The following is a 14349-nucleotide window of genomic DNA, read 5'->3' as shown; positions in this document are numbered from 1 at the left end:
AGAAATCAGAGACAGAGTACAGAAATCTAATTTCTTAATTTTCTTCAGATGTACAATAAAAGCTTACTTCAGAAAGAACAGACTAGAAATGGTATAAAAAGGGGCAAACCACATAAAGATAAAATACCCTTTTGTGTTTTCTTTATTTAAACTATAAGTATGGACAAATCACTTCAAATTTACGCACATTCATTTTTAAGTCTTAAAATGTGGGTGGCGTAGCTAGGTGTATTTGTCATCCTAGCTACTCAAGAGGCTGAGATCTAAGGATCAAGGTTCCAGGACAGCTCTAGCAGGAAGGTCTGTGCGACTCTTATCTCCAGTTAACCACCAGAAAATTGGGAGTGACACTGTGACTCAAAGAGGTAGAATGCTAGTCTTGAGTGAAGAACTCAGGCACGGGATCCCAGCCCTGAGTTCAAGAACCATGACCTACAAAAAAAAGAAGTAGATGACAGACTTCCTAGTATTTTCAGGAATAAAATGGAATGGGCTGTATACTACACATAAAAGTTGGTTATAAGCAACACTAATAAATACTACTCGATTCGATAAACCAATTCTTTGACAGATCTTTCATATCAAGTTTAGGAGAGAAAAGTAAGAAGACCAAATAAAAGAATTAATTATATTTCAAGAAGCAGTGGAAAACAAAAGGAAAATTTCAGGATCTTAGAGAATATTAACAAATAGTATTTATCACCCTTACTATTTGTATATTATGGGCAAAGTTGTAACTAACCATGCTGATATATGTTATTTCTTATAGTATACTTATAATCATTGTTTTCTGGGAAATTATGTTTTCCTATAAAGTAACTGTTGAACCTTCAAGAAACACAGATTTCTGGTGCTAGTCATGTCACTCTTAGCTACCTACCAGTTCCTAGGCCCAATTTACATATTTGTGAAAGAAACATCCCTCTAAACTCACAGTTTTTCATAGGTTTAATTTTCAAAATGTTCAGGAACCATATTCTACCTCAATTCATCTATAAAGTTCTAGAAAACAATCAAAATAGAGCTCCTACACAAGCAGTGTCCAGTCACATAACTAGCCAGTGGTTAATTCTTATTCCCTTTTTTCTTCAGTACTACGTGTTTCAGGTCACTCCTAAAGAATGACTGCTTACCAAGCTTAATCAGAAAATTTTAAAAAGATCAAATTCATAATATAAGTTGTTTTAGTATGTGTAGCTGAATTGTCTATACATTTATATATGTATATATACATATATATGTATAATAGATACTTATTATTGAGTTATCAATTTGCATGTTATTAACAAACACAAATAGGCTTAATGTTTAATGTAGTGAACATCATAAAAAAGAGACAGACAGAATAAACACTAGATTTTTCATCTTAAAGTAATAATACTGAAAGCCTACAACATGTATAGTTTGGGACTTTTATCTACAAAACAATCTAAATCATTCCCTATTTGTGGCTTCAATGCACTTTACCACTTACGCATCATGTAGGCATCTCAAATTCTGTTATACAGTGCTATAAAAGAGATTTCTGACTGTGGTTTTGAAAGGCCAAATGAAATTTTCAATGTTTCTATTTTGCATTCTCTCAAACTTTCTGGTTATTCATATGTAAATATGAATTTCTAAAATGACTGAAATAGTTAAACAAATGAAAGCGAATATAAAGAACAGAGACATCTTCATGTAAAGATTCAAATATAAGTAATATTCAGTAGAAGAATACTATCAAATACTATCATTGACATCATCTCAACCAAAGGCTAGAAAGAATTGGGCCAGAAATAGCATCGTGTAAAAGGGATATGTGTGTCACAAAGACTCTGAGCCTGGGGAAATCACTGACATAGTCAGATATACTCAAAACTTTTCTCTTTGCAAAGAACTGAGCATGTCCAAAGGAATAAAAATCAGTTCTCCATACAAAGGCTAGGTGTGGGAAAAGGATATTTAAGGCAAAAAGGAACCTTCCTCTTCCAAAACCTTGGGATGTTCTCTTCAGAGCAAGTACTACCCCAGTCTTTGGTCCTAGGAATAGATTGCCAAGAAGTGCTTTTGAAAGGCAGACAGTACTGTAGATTTGGTCCCTAGATTCAAGCTAGGGCTCCCTGCTCATGAAAAAGCACAGCTGGCTATGTGAGTGCAGCACGCACTCTCTGTCCAGGCTGCTGAACATAGGATACTGGACAGAGCAAGCCACCTACTGGACTCAATATCAGTGTGTCATCTTTTCCCTGTCTTCTAATATGCTAAGCCTAACTTGGAAAAAACATGTCTGCTATGTCTTACTGTAGTTTCTTGACTACCCTCACACACACACATCACTTTAACTCTGAGACCTCCCCTTCTCTCTTTCTTTCTCCTCACTGTAATAACCTGAACATACCAACACTTTTTCCGGCTGGTATTGGGGTTTGAACTCAGGGTTTTGTGTTTGCTCAGCTTGCTTGTTCAGCTGGTGCTCTACTACCTAAGCCATGCCTCCAGCCTTCTTTTTTGCTTGCTATATTTTGGAGATGGACTCTCACAGACTTTTCTACTCAGCCTAGCCTTAAGCCAAGATCCTCCAGCTCTCATGTTCATTCCGTATCCAGGCTACTATCTTTCTACTCCTCTTCCTCTGTTCAACTCCAACTCCAACTATACCATCTAAATCAAAGACCAGCTTTGGTTAATGTCACTTTTGTGTGAGTTATGAGTACCAAGGTGTATAATGCCTAGCCTGGTGAGGGAAATGTAGCAATGCTTCCATAATTAGAGAAATTGGCTACCAAACTCCCCCAAATAAATACTATATCATCATCAAACATTTCTGTTCCCATTTTGGTTGTCAGGGACAAGCTGAATCAACTTTTCTCACCACCATAGCGCAGAGCCAAATCTATATCATCCCTGTTTCCCAAACTGAAATCCAAACTCTGAAGAGCTTAGATGTTCCAATAGGTTGTTTTGTTTTGTTTTCTTTGAGATCTGACTTCAAACTTGTCCCTGATAGTAAACCTCCCAGAAAAATCTCTTTAAGGATCCACAATCAAATCATATTCAAATATACTTAAAATCTCATTTCTCCAAGGTATCTACTTATACTATATGTCCATATAAAAAACATTTCCTATTGTGTGTTATTGCCCTGTTTTATTGAGCATGTGTCTACTGCCCAGGGTATTTCCCCAATTTTCAAAAGTATATACACCACATCATTGAAGCAACTAGAAGTAACAAAGGTATAGAAGGGAACCATTATCTCTGCCTTCTCCCTTCTCTGATTACCATTTCTTTCTTATGAGCACATAGCTGCCTCAATTATTATATCTAGTACACAAGAACAAGGTACAATTTGTCAAATGAAGCTTCTCTTTGTTTTGTCAACTTGAAATAGATGACAAGACATGAATTAATTTAGGATTCACTGATCCTTTTTCTGAAAACATACAATCATCATGCATCACCTCCTCATTGTTTGGCTATTACATTCTAAATTGTCCTTGTTAATCTCAAACTAAAAACCAAACTTGAGAGGGGAAATAAATTATTTTAAAAATTCTATCTTCAGCTGGGCACCAGTGGCTGTAATCCTAGCTACTTAAGAAGCTGAGATCTGAGGATCATGGTTCAAAGCCAGCCCGGGAAAGAAAGTCTGTGAGACTCATATCTCAATTTACCACCAGAAAACCAGAAGTGGTGCTATGACTCAAGTGGTAAAGCATTAGCCTCGAGCTGGAGAGCTGAGTGACAGCCCCCAGGCCCAGAATTCAACCCTATGACCAGAAAAAAAATCTATCTTCTAGCCAGGTACTGGTGGCTCATGTCTTTAATCCTAGCTACTTAGGAGACTGATATCTGAGGATCGTGGTTCAAAGTCAGCCATGCAGGAAAGTCTGTGAGACTTCTATCTCCCTCCAATTAGCCCCAAAAAGCCAGAAGTGGAGCTGTGGCTCAAGTGATAGAGATCTAGTTTTGACCAAAAGAGCTAAAGGACAGCACCCAGTCCCTAAGTTCAAGCCCCAGGATCTGCGTGCTCATGTGCACACACACACACACACACACACACACACACACACACACACACACACACACGCACATATGAATTCCGTCTTCTAATGATCATAAGTCATAAGCCTTCTGTAGTTAGAGGTCTCAAAGTGTGGAATCCAGTAAAATGAAGAAGATTAAGTCTGACCCTAAACTCCTTTACCTTTTGCCATTTACTGTACCACTTGTCTTTGGTCAATAAGATTGATATTGTTGTAATGTATAAGATGAAAGAAGGTATTAAAGAAATAGTCAACCCCATTTTGCCCTTCTCAATTACTGATCCACACCCTTCCAATTAAAATTGGAACTTAAAATGGACAATCTACTATCAAACATAACTCTACAACCTACCTGATTAACAGTAATAGTTCCTAGGCACTGGACTTTTGATCTACTCACTTTTGTAAACCAATACAATAAGAAATTGCCCTGATACAGTTGAGAAAACAGAATCTGAAAGGAAACCAAAAGACCTACTATAGGAAATGTCATATTTAACACTATGTTAATCTTTGTTAAATACTAAGTGCCTGAGAAATCTTAAAATACTGTATGGATTTATAACTCCTAAATTGTTTGGATTAAAAACAAATTAGAAACTCATACCTGCTTTTTCTTTGAATTTGATTTGGGAAACAGGCCTGCTGTCAACACTGATGTAAATGGAGAACAGCACAACTCAGGAAAAGGGTTTGGAATAGATGGCAGTTCCAGAACATCAAGATCTTTCTTTTTTCTCCTACACCAAGAGAACATAGAATGTAATTTACATAAAACAGAATGTAAAATATAATTGCTGTCAGGATGAAAAAGTGTTGTTAAAGCCAACATGTACTATCCTGTGACAATGATAATATTATAGAAAGTGAGCAGGATAGGTCTTCAGTACTTTCCGTAGAACAAAATACAATATGGTAATTGATATAAATAAATCTAATATTCCTTTCCTTTTTTGCCTTTTAAACTGCCACTAAGATATTTCATTTCCTGCACACTGGTGAATTTTCCTGAAGCAGCAATATGGAGCATATGATGATTAAGGTAAAAATTACCCTGAGGAGTTAAGAGATCGTCACGCATCCATTAACTTGAAAAAGCCACTAAGTTACATTTAGTGGACAGATCCCTATGGTATTTTACTAAACACTTCTGAAAGTTATTATTTATTAATTATAGCTGTAGTTCGTCTCACTTTGAATTTCATTCACAATGTTGCCCACACACAGTCTGTTGATTTTTCCAAGTTCTTATAGATACTAAACAGCAAGGCAGTATTTCTGAAGAGGTAAGTTAGTAGAATTTGCTAGTATAAATGTACTCTAGTCCACTGCAGAAGAATTTTAACTTCACCGAAGTCAGAGCACTTTCAAAATCTGAAAGGAAAATAGTGCCATTTAAATGTATGGCTATAAAGCATATATTTTTGTTGTTGTTTGGGTATTGTTGAAGCCGTTTTCTTAATGCATAGCAAGTCTAAATAGGCACTCCGTGTTGAATGCTGTGGAGCTTGGAAATCTTTTAAAGCCTTTTCTTTGCTGTTGAACAGTAGACTGCTCAAATGTCAATCCATGCTTTGCTGTTTAGGGTCGCTGTTGAGACTATGTGGGAGGTGAGCTCATTCCATTTTTTTTAATCTATAAAATAAACAAATTGTTTATTTAAAAAAAAACATACAGGGCCATCAAAGCAGCAGCAGCAGCAAGAAGTCAGTCTGGAGTTTGGCCTCCTAGTTCACAGAGACAGAGACCCAGGACAGGGGAGATCTAATCAAACGGTGATGCTATTTATAAGGCGCTGTGGGATCGCAATGTCCTGCCTTTCTGATAGGAGCCAGTTCACAGGGAATCGTCTTCAGAGACTTTCACAAACTTGGCCCAGCTCTGGGCACCAGGCTCACCCCCTAGGACCGCCTCCTCACCACCTCACCGGCTGCCAACCCCAGACACTCCCCCGCGCCCTCCGGGGCTGCCTACCTACCTGTCTGCGGCGGAGCCGCGGGTCCCGTCCGGAGGGGGCAGGAGCGCCCGCGCGGGCAGCCACGCCGCGGGCGCCGGGTCCTGGGCGTCGCCCCTCCCCTGGGCAGCTCCGCGCACCTGGGCGGCCAGCGGCGAGTCCTGGGCGGCCGCCCTGCCCGCGGCGCTCTGCCCATCTTGCAAGGAAGTGGTCATGGTCGCCAACGTGGGGTCTCGGGCGTCATAGGCGACCTGGCGAGGGGAGAGGGGTTCGAAGGGGATCCGGCGGCGAGGACCTAGGGGGCCGGCCCGGGCAGCCCAAGTGCCCTGCAGGTGCGGTGGCCTCCCCGCCGGCGCTCCCGGCCCGGGCGGCGAGGACGCGCGGCGCAGCGGTGTGCGAGGCGGCGGGGGAGGGGAGGGGGCGGAGGAGGAGGAGGAGGAGGGTGGGAAGAGGGGAGGAGCGCCGGTGGGAGGGGGCCGCGGGCGGGCGGGAGCGGCGCGGAGGGGGCGGGGAGGGCTCCCGGCCCGCCCAGCTCTTGCCCGGGGCGCTCCGGGAGGGGGGTGGGGGGTGGGGGGGGGCGGGGGCGCTGGAGTCGCTTCCCGTCCCTGCTGGGGCTTCAGCGGCGGTCTCCTGGGCCCAGCACCTCTACCTCCCCAGGTGGGCGCAGGCACGCCTGGCAGAGCCCGGGTCTGGGCCCAGCGCCGCGGGAGACCAGGTCCGAGAAGAGAGGGTGCCCGCGCTAGCCTGGCCCTCAGGACCGCGGCGGGAGGGGGGATCTGGACAAGACTGACCCTGGCACCCTCCCGTTCCTGCTGTTCGATCTTAGATCACCTTGGGCCTTTGCTGGGCCGCCATGACAGGCCTCACCCTACCGGGGAGCCAAGGGGTCTTGGAGCTCCCCCATTCCTCCCCCCCTCTCCAAGTACTCTTACCTACACTGGACTGTCAAGGGTGGTCTGGGTGAGCAATGAGCAGGGGTGCAATCATTATATAAAACGACAGAGAGTTGGCGAATTCTCACTAAAGCACAAGTAAACCTGAAGGTGTCTGGAATTAGAAAGATTATTACTATTCCTTTAATGAGAGCAGTTTCCACTTAATAAATTCCCACCCTACCATGTCCCCGTCCATCCTCCTGATTGCCTCATCCATGAGATATTTGCCTCATTTTATACATGAGGAAACTGAGGCCCAAAGCCATTGAGTACCTTGTACAACATAACACTAGTAACATTGTAGTCAAGGTCCCAACCCAGAAGCTTCCAGTTCAAAATCCCAGATACTGCAAATACTCACTACATTGGGCCCATCCTCTGAGATGCAGCAGCCCTACTCTGAAATGCAGGGAGATCGGGTTTCTGCTCTTCCTGCAAGTGTTCCTGTCCCCATGCACGCATTTCCAAGTATCTCACACACTCTTTGTCCTTTGGTCAAATTGGGTAACATCTGTCCCTGGCATCTGTTTCCTCCGATTTTCTTAAGCTTCACAACCTCTGCCCTGGGAAAGGTAAACATTACCTCTTCATGAAACCAGCAACCCTGTCCCCCACAAGGGCTACAAACCAAGCATTGCTCAAAGCCAGGTGTCCTAGCTTCCAAGAGTTACTGGGTTACAGAGTACCCGGGTAACTTCAAGAAGGGAGAAAAACTTGCAGTTCAAAATTTTAAGAAATCCAACTTCTTCATTTGTCTAATGTTAAAATTAGGTCCAAATAAACGGCAGAAGTGGCCTGGGTCACAGGGAGGTTGTGATCACCAAGATGCTTTATATATGCAGTGGATAAGACAGACCAAACTAATGGCTTTTCAGAGGAATAAAATAATAATACTAGTGTTAACAGCTAATGGGGTGGGGGGGCGGAACGGGGGCGGGGTACTGGGGCTGTGTTGGGGCTGTGTCCCGGGAGTCACAACTCTGCCTCTGGATTTTTGTTGGTTAATTGGAGAAAATGATTTTAGGGAATTTCCTGCCGGGCCTGGCTTTGACCCATATTCATATCTCAGCCTCCTGAGTAGCTAGGATGATAGGTGTGAGTCTTCAGCGCTTGGCTTACAGCTAACATTTTTTGAAGATTTGTGCTAGGCAAACTCCTCAGTCAGTCCAATTCTACAAATTCTGGTCTGGATTCTTTCTATGTGTGGGTTTTAAATGGCTCATGTAAAAGCATTGAGATATATGGAGATCATTCCAGCAAACTATAAATGATGCATATGTTTGCAGATAGCTTTGAGCTGAAGAAGCAAAAAAAAAAAAAAAAAATTAACCCTAGTCATTATCATCTTAATTTTATCCAGAACTTTTTTGCAACTATTTCTCCTCTCAAAAAAAAAAAAAAAAGGGAGGGCTGGGAAGGTGGCTCAGTGGTAGAGCGCTTGCCTTGCATGCCTGAGGCCCTGGGTTCGATTCCTCAGCACCACATAAGCAAAAAGAAAAAAGCCAGAAGTGGCGCTGTGGCTCAAGTGGTAGAGTGCTAGCCTTGAGCTGAAGAGCTGAGGGACAGCACCCAGGCTCAGAGTTCAGGCCCCATGACTGGACCAAAAAAAAAAAAAAAAAGGTAGAATTTGGGCATTCAACAGAAGAGCTAATTGAGATAACTGAAGTTTGTTCCCTCTACACTCCCAACAACTCTCCCTCCTCTCTCTCTCTCTCTATATATATATATATGTATATATATACAGATATATACACTCTCCCTCTCTCTCACACATACACACAAGCCTCCCAAAAGAATATATGAAATTAGGGGCTGGGAAGGTGGCTCAGTGGTAGAGCGCTTACCTTGCATGCCTGAGGCCCTGGGTTCGATTCCTCAGCACCACATAAGCAAAAAGAAAAAAGCTGGAAGTGGCGCTGTGGCTCAAGTGGTAGAGTGCTAGCCTTGAGCTGAAGAGCCTGAGGGACAGTGCCCAGGCCCAGAGTTCAGGCCCCACGACCGGACCCAAAAAAAAAAAAAAAGAATATATGAAATTATACGCATGCATGTGCATATATATGATTACTAGAAATATAATCTCCCAAAAGCTTTAGCTTTTTGCTGTAGAGAAGAATATATATACACATGAACATGCATATATATATATATATATATATATATACATATATATATATATGATCACTAGAAATATAACCTCCCAATAGTGCACACTGCTACACTTCCCAGATTAATTTCTTAACCTCAAGGAAAAGTACTCATTGTCTAGAATGAAATCTCAATTGTGTCTTTTCTCTCCAGGCATTCTATGTTCAGTAAGAACCCAGCAAGTATCCATTTGCAGACTTAAACTCCTGCTCTAATCCCCATGGGTAAAAATTGTAGTCCCTACAGTTACTGTTACCAGGGGGCAACAGGTGATTGAACAAGGGAATCTAAATATTTTGTCTTGTAGATCAGCCTTAATTATGTAATGTATTCCCATTTATACTTCAAGAAAACATGCCAAGAATTATTAGAGTTTTTTTTTTTTTCAATCATGGGCTTGAACTCAGGGCCTGGGCACTGTCTCTCAGTTCTTTTGCTCAAGACGAGAGCTCTAATACTTTGAGCCAGAGTGCTGCTTCTAGTTTTCTGGTGGTTAATTGGAGCTAAGAGTCTCAGAGACTTTCCACTGCAGGCTTAGTTCGAACCCTGAACCTCAGATCTCAGCCTCCTGAGTAGCTAGGATTACAGGTGTGAGCCACCAGTAATTCTAAGCCATGACTTAGAATTAATTTTTTGGTGCCAATCCTGGTGAACTCAGAGCATGAATGCTGCCTGAACTTTTTTTGCTCATGGCTAGAGCTCTACTTCTTGAGCCACAGCTCCTCTTCTGGGGTTTTTTGGTGACTAATTAAAGATTGAGTCTCATGGACAGAAATCAAAAACAGCTACAAAGGAAAAAAAAGAAACAGCAAAATAACACAAAACCTTTTGTTTCCATTTCTTGGATTAATTTCAATAAACATTATTTTATATGATCGTAAGTCCATAGATATTCAACCTTTGTGAACCTCTCCTAAGAATATTCTCCTTTGGTCTGTGTAAATGTCTGGAATCCTGTTTTGGTCTTTTCCATCCAGTGTGTTTCTTTTAGAGCTGTAGGTACTTTCTAGTTGCAACAAATGAGGGAAGCCATGTACCCCCATGTTTTTTGGGTCTAGCTACTGTGTAACTGTCTAGCGTGCTATATAATTTATCATGTGCAACTCTCTTTTAACATACAGTGTGTTTACTTGCAGATTTTATTTATATGTACTCCATGTTTCTTTGGGTCTGGCTACTCTGGAAAACAGTGTGGAGGTTCCTCAAAAGACTAAACATAGAGCTTCCCTATGACCCAGCAATTCCACTCCTGAGCATTTATCTAATAGACCACAAATGAGGCCACACTAAAGTTACTAGTACATCCAGGTTCATTAGAACATTGTTTACCATACAAGTTATGGAATCAACCCAGATGCCCCTCTGCAGAAGAATGGATCAAGAAAATGTGGATACACAATGGAATTCTACTCATCCATCAGAAAGAATGATGTTGCCCCATCCATAAGGAAATGATTTGATAAAGAAGACGATATTGAAATTTGAGGCAATGGATTCGCATTTAAGCTAGGCAAGCAATGTGTCACTGAGGCACACCTTCGGAGCTTTTGTATAATGATTGTTTTTAGAGAGAATCTTGTTTTCTTTCTAGGCATTGGCTTATACTATCGTCCATCCAGGCTGCCTGTCACAGCTGGGCACATCACTGGAAATGGAGTCTCACAGATTTTTTTTCTGTTTATGCTTTCCTGGAAATTCAGTCTGATCAATGATAAAGTTACTGTAACAGGCATGCACCACTACACACAGCTGATTGATTGAGAAGGAGTCTCACACGTGTGTCAGGGCTGGCCTTAATCTATGATTCTCTGGATCTGAGCCTCTCAAATAGCTCCAATTCGCTTTTTCTGAAGATCAGGTTACAAAGAGTTTTAAGTTTTTAAGAGTTTTACAGTTTTTATTCTTACCTTTGGGTCTATGATATGTTTTTGAGTTAATATTTATGTATCACTTGGAATGAGGGTAGACTCTAAACTTTATTATTTTGCATGTATGTAGCCAGTCATCCTCCCATAATGTAATGAATATACTATCCTTTCCCATTGACTTTCATGGCACCCTTGTCAAGACTCAAGTCCTCATAAATATGAAGGCCATTCCTATATTCTAAGTTGTATTCAATCAGCCTACATATCTGTTCTTACACCTGTACCATAGTATTGTACACTTGTAGCTTTGTAAAAATTTGAAAACAGTATTTGTGAATATCCAATATTTTTCTTTTTAAAGATCAGTTGCACTACCCTGGATCCCTTAATCCCATTAATTTCTGTATCAGCTTGTCAGTTTAATTCATAGGAGCCAGCTGGGATTTTGGTAGGAATTGAATGAAATCTGTGGTTCCAGTGACACAATATTTTCTTTTGAAAAATATTGAGTCTTTCTATCTTTGAACATGGGATATTTTTCCATTTATTTGGGTTTTCTTTTCTTTTTTTTCAATTGAGCAGGAGAGTTACAGTTACATAGTTAAGGCAATAAGTACATTTGTTTTAAATCATTGTTACCCCACCACTCTTTATCTCCCACTTACCCCTTCTTATTCCCCCACAAGTTTTAATGTTCATATCCTATATAGTGTCAAGTGAGTATCAATGTTGTTATGGTTCTGCTGTTTCTCTGATCCCTTTTCCCTTTCACACATTGCATTATCTATTATGCAAAACACAAGGTGCCAAAAAAGTAAGAGAAATGAAGAAGGTAAAAAACAACAATAGAGAAAAAAGAATGATCTATATACAGGGTCTAATGAGGACCTCTTGTTTGCTTAAGTTGGAGTTTATGTTAATATGCTTCATTTTATATAGTCCTTTGCACTAAGCACTTGGGTTAATGAGACACTCTGTTAAGAATATCATATACATATTCTAGTTCTTACAAATGAGGGGGATCATGTGGCCTGCTTTTCTTTGGGTCTGGCTTACTTCACTTAATATAATTTTTTCCAAGTCTTTTCATTTCCTTATGAATGGAATAATGTTATTCTTTTTGATGGAAGCATAGAATTCCATTGTTTTTATGTACCACATTTTCTTGATTCATTCATCTACTTAGGAGTACTTGAGTTGGTTCCATATCTTGGCTATTGCAAACAATGTTGTGATGAACCTCATTGTACTGGTAGCTTTAGTGTGGTCTTGTTTTTGGACATTTGGGTAAATTCCCTGAAGTGGGATTGCTGGGTCATAGGGGAGCTCTATGTGGAGTCTTTTGAGGATCCTCCACACTGCTTTCCAGAGTTGTTGAACAAATTTTCACTCCCACCAACAATGCAATAGAGTTCTCCTTTGGTTGCATCCCTGCCAGCATCTGTTGTTGTTAGATTTCTTGATTATGTCCATTCTGACTGGTGTACGGTGGAATCTCTATGTTGTTTTGATTTACATTTCTTTTATAGCAGAGATGTTGAGTAATTCTTCATATGTCTCTTGGCCATTCATATTTCCTCTTCAGAGAGATCTATCTCAAGGTCTTTAACCCACTTTTTAATGGGGTGGTTGTTTTTGTGGGAGGATTGTTTTGGGGGGATTTAATTTCTTGAGCTGTTGGTATATTTTAGATATGAGACTCTTCTCTGTTGTATAGGTGGTGAAAGTCTTCTCCCAGTCTGTGGGGTGTCGATATATTTTGCTAGCTTTGTTGTGTAGAAGTTCTGAAGCTTAATGCAATACCATTTATCCCACTTCTTTGATTTGTTGTGTTTTTGGATCTTTATTAAGAAAATTTCTACCTGTGCCAAGGAGCCCAAGTTTTCTCCTATTTCTTTTTGTAATATTTTCAAGGTATCTGTTTTTCCTCAAGGTCTTTGATTCATTTGTAGTTGATTCTGGTGCAGGGTGATATATAGGGATCTAACTTTATTTTTCTGTATGTGTTTAGCCAATTCTGCCAGCACCATTTATTGAAGAAGCTGTCTTTCTTCCATTCTATTTTTTTTGGCTACGTTTTCAAAGATTAGGTGGTTGTAGGTTCATATTTGGGTCTTCGAATCTACTCCATTGGGCCTCAGGCCTGTTCGTGTGCTAGTACCAACAGTTTTGAGTACTGTGGCTTTGTAATAGAGTTTGAGGTTATATATTGAAATTCCTCCAGCATTGTTCTTCATGCTAAGAATTGTTTTTGCCATTCAGGGTCTTTTGTTCTTCCATATTTTTGGATTGCTTCTTCTATTTCATTGAAGAAAGAAGTTGGGATATTGATGGGTATTGCACTGAATTTGTATATAGCCTTTTGCAATATTGCCATTTTCATGTTAATCCTTCCAATCCAGGAACTTAGAAGGTTGTTTCACTTCCTGAGGTCTGCTTTAATTTCCTTTTTCAGATTTTTGAAGTTTTCATTGTAGAGGTCCTTCACTTCTTTGGTTAAGTTGATTTCTAGGTATTTAATTTATTTATTTATTTATTGGAGGATATTGCAAATAGAGTGGCTTTCCTAGTTTCAACCTCTCTCTTTTCATTGTTGACATAAAGAAAAGCTACTGATTTTTTTAAAATTTTTTAATTTTTTTATTGTGAAAATACCGTACAGAGGGGTTACAATTACATGGGCAAAGTAATGAGTACATTTCTTACCAAGCAATGTTACCTCCTCCTTTGTTTCCCCTTCCCCATCCCTTCCCATCTCCCTCCCCCCCAGCTCCCCCCAAAGTTGTAAAGTTCGTTAGAAAACCTACTGATTTTTGTGGGTTAATTTTTTCTTTCTTTCTTTCCTTATTTTCTTCCTTCCTTTCTTTCTTCCTTTCTTTCTTTCTTTCTTCCTTTCATCTTTTCTTTCTTTCTTTTTTTTTGTTGGTCATGGGACCTAAAATTGGGCCTGGGCACTGTCCCTCAGTTCTTCAACTCATGGCTAGAACTCTACCACTTGAGCCATAGCTCCACTTCTGGCTTTTTCTGTTTATGTGGTGCTGAGGAATGAAACCCAGGGTCTCACTCATGAAAGGCAAGCACTCTACCGTGGAGCCATCTTCCCAGCCCCTGTGGGTTGATTTTATTAGCTGCTACTTTGCCAAAGTTTTGGATCAGCTCAAATAACTTGGAAGTGGAGTCTGTAGGATTCTCTAGATACAGGATCATGTCATCTGCCAAGAGGAAGAGTTTTACTTCTTCTTTTCCTATTTGAATCCCTTTTATGTTTGCCCCTTGCCTTATTGCTCTAGCTAGTAATTCTAATACTATATTGAAGAAGAATGGAGAGGACAGACAGCCTTGTCTTGTTCCTGACTTTAGAGAAAATGGCTTTAACTTTTTACCATTGAGTTTTATACTGGCTGTAGATTTGTCATATA

General features: G+C 40.6%; 1 protein-coding gene across 3 annotated transcripts in view; it reads right to left on the bottom strand.

Annotated features, from left to right (window-relative positions):
• The window catches only part of Grb14 (growth factor receptor bound protein 14), a 135160-nt gene extending 127803 nt beyond the window's left edge, over positions 1-7357 (bottom strand). The window contains exons 1-4 of one of the 3 annotated variants that reach the window (XM_042694211.1): positions 7279-7354; positions 6915-7029; positions 6007-6233; positions 4636-4768 (exon numbers count right to left, since the gene is read on the bottom strand). In XM_042694211.1, coding sequence (XP_042550145.1) covers positions 4636-4768; positions 6007-6197 — 324 coding nt within the window. In that variant the 5' untranslated portion in view covers positions 6198-6233; positions 6915-7029; positions 7279-7354. Of the gene's footprint in view, positions 1-4635; positions 4769-6006; positions 6373-6914; positions 7030-7278 lie in introns of those variants that run through there. The other 2 variants (XM_042694212.1, XM_042694210.1) reach the window with 2 other exon arrangements.
• Positions 7358-14349: the final 6992 nt, after the last annotated feature.

The sequence above is a fragment of the Dipodomys spectabilis genome, unplaced genomic scaffold, assembly GCF_019054845.1.
Source record: "Dipodomys spectabilis isolate Male_0828 unplaced genomic scaffold, ASM1905484v1 ptg000174l, whole genome shotgun sequence".
Lineage (NCBI taxonomy): Eukaryota > Metazoa > Chordata > Mammalia > Rodentia > Heteromyidae > Dipodomys > Dipodomys spectabilis.
This window is presented reverse-complemented; position numbering and strand designations above follow the sequence as displayed.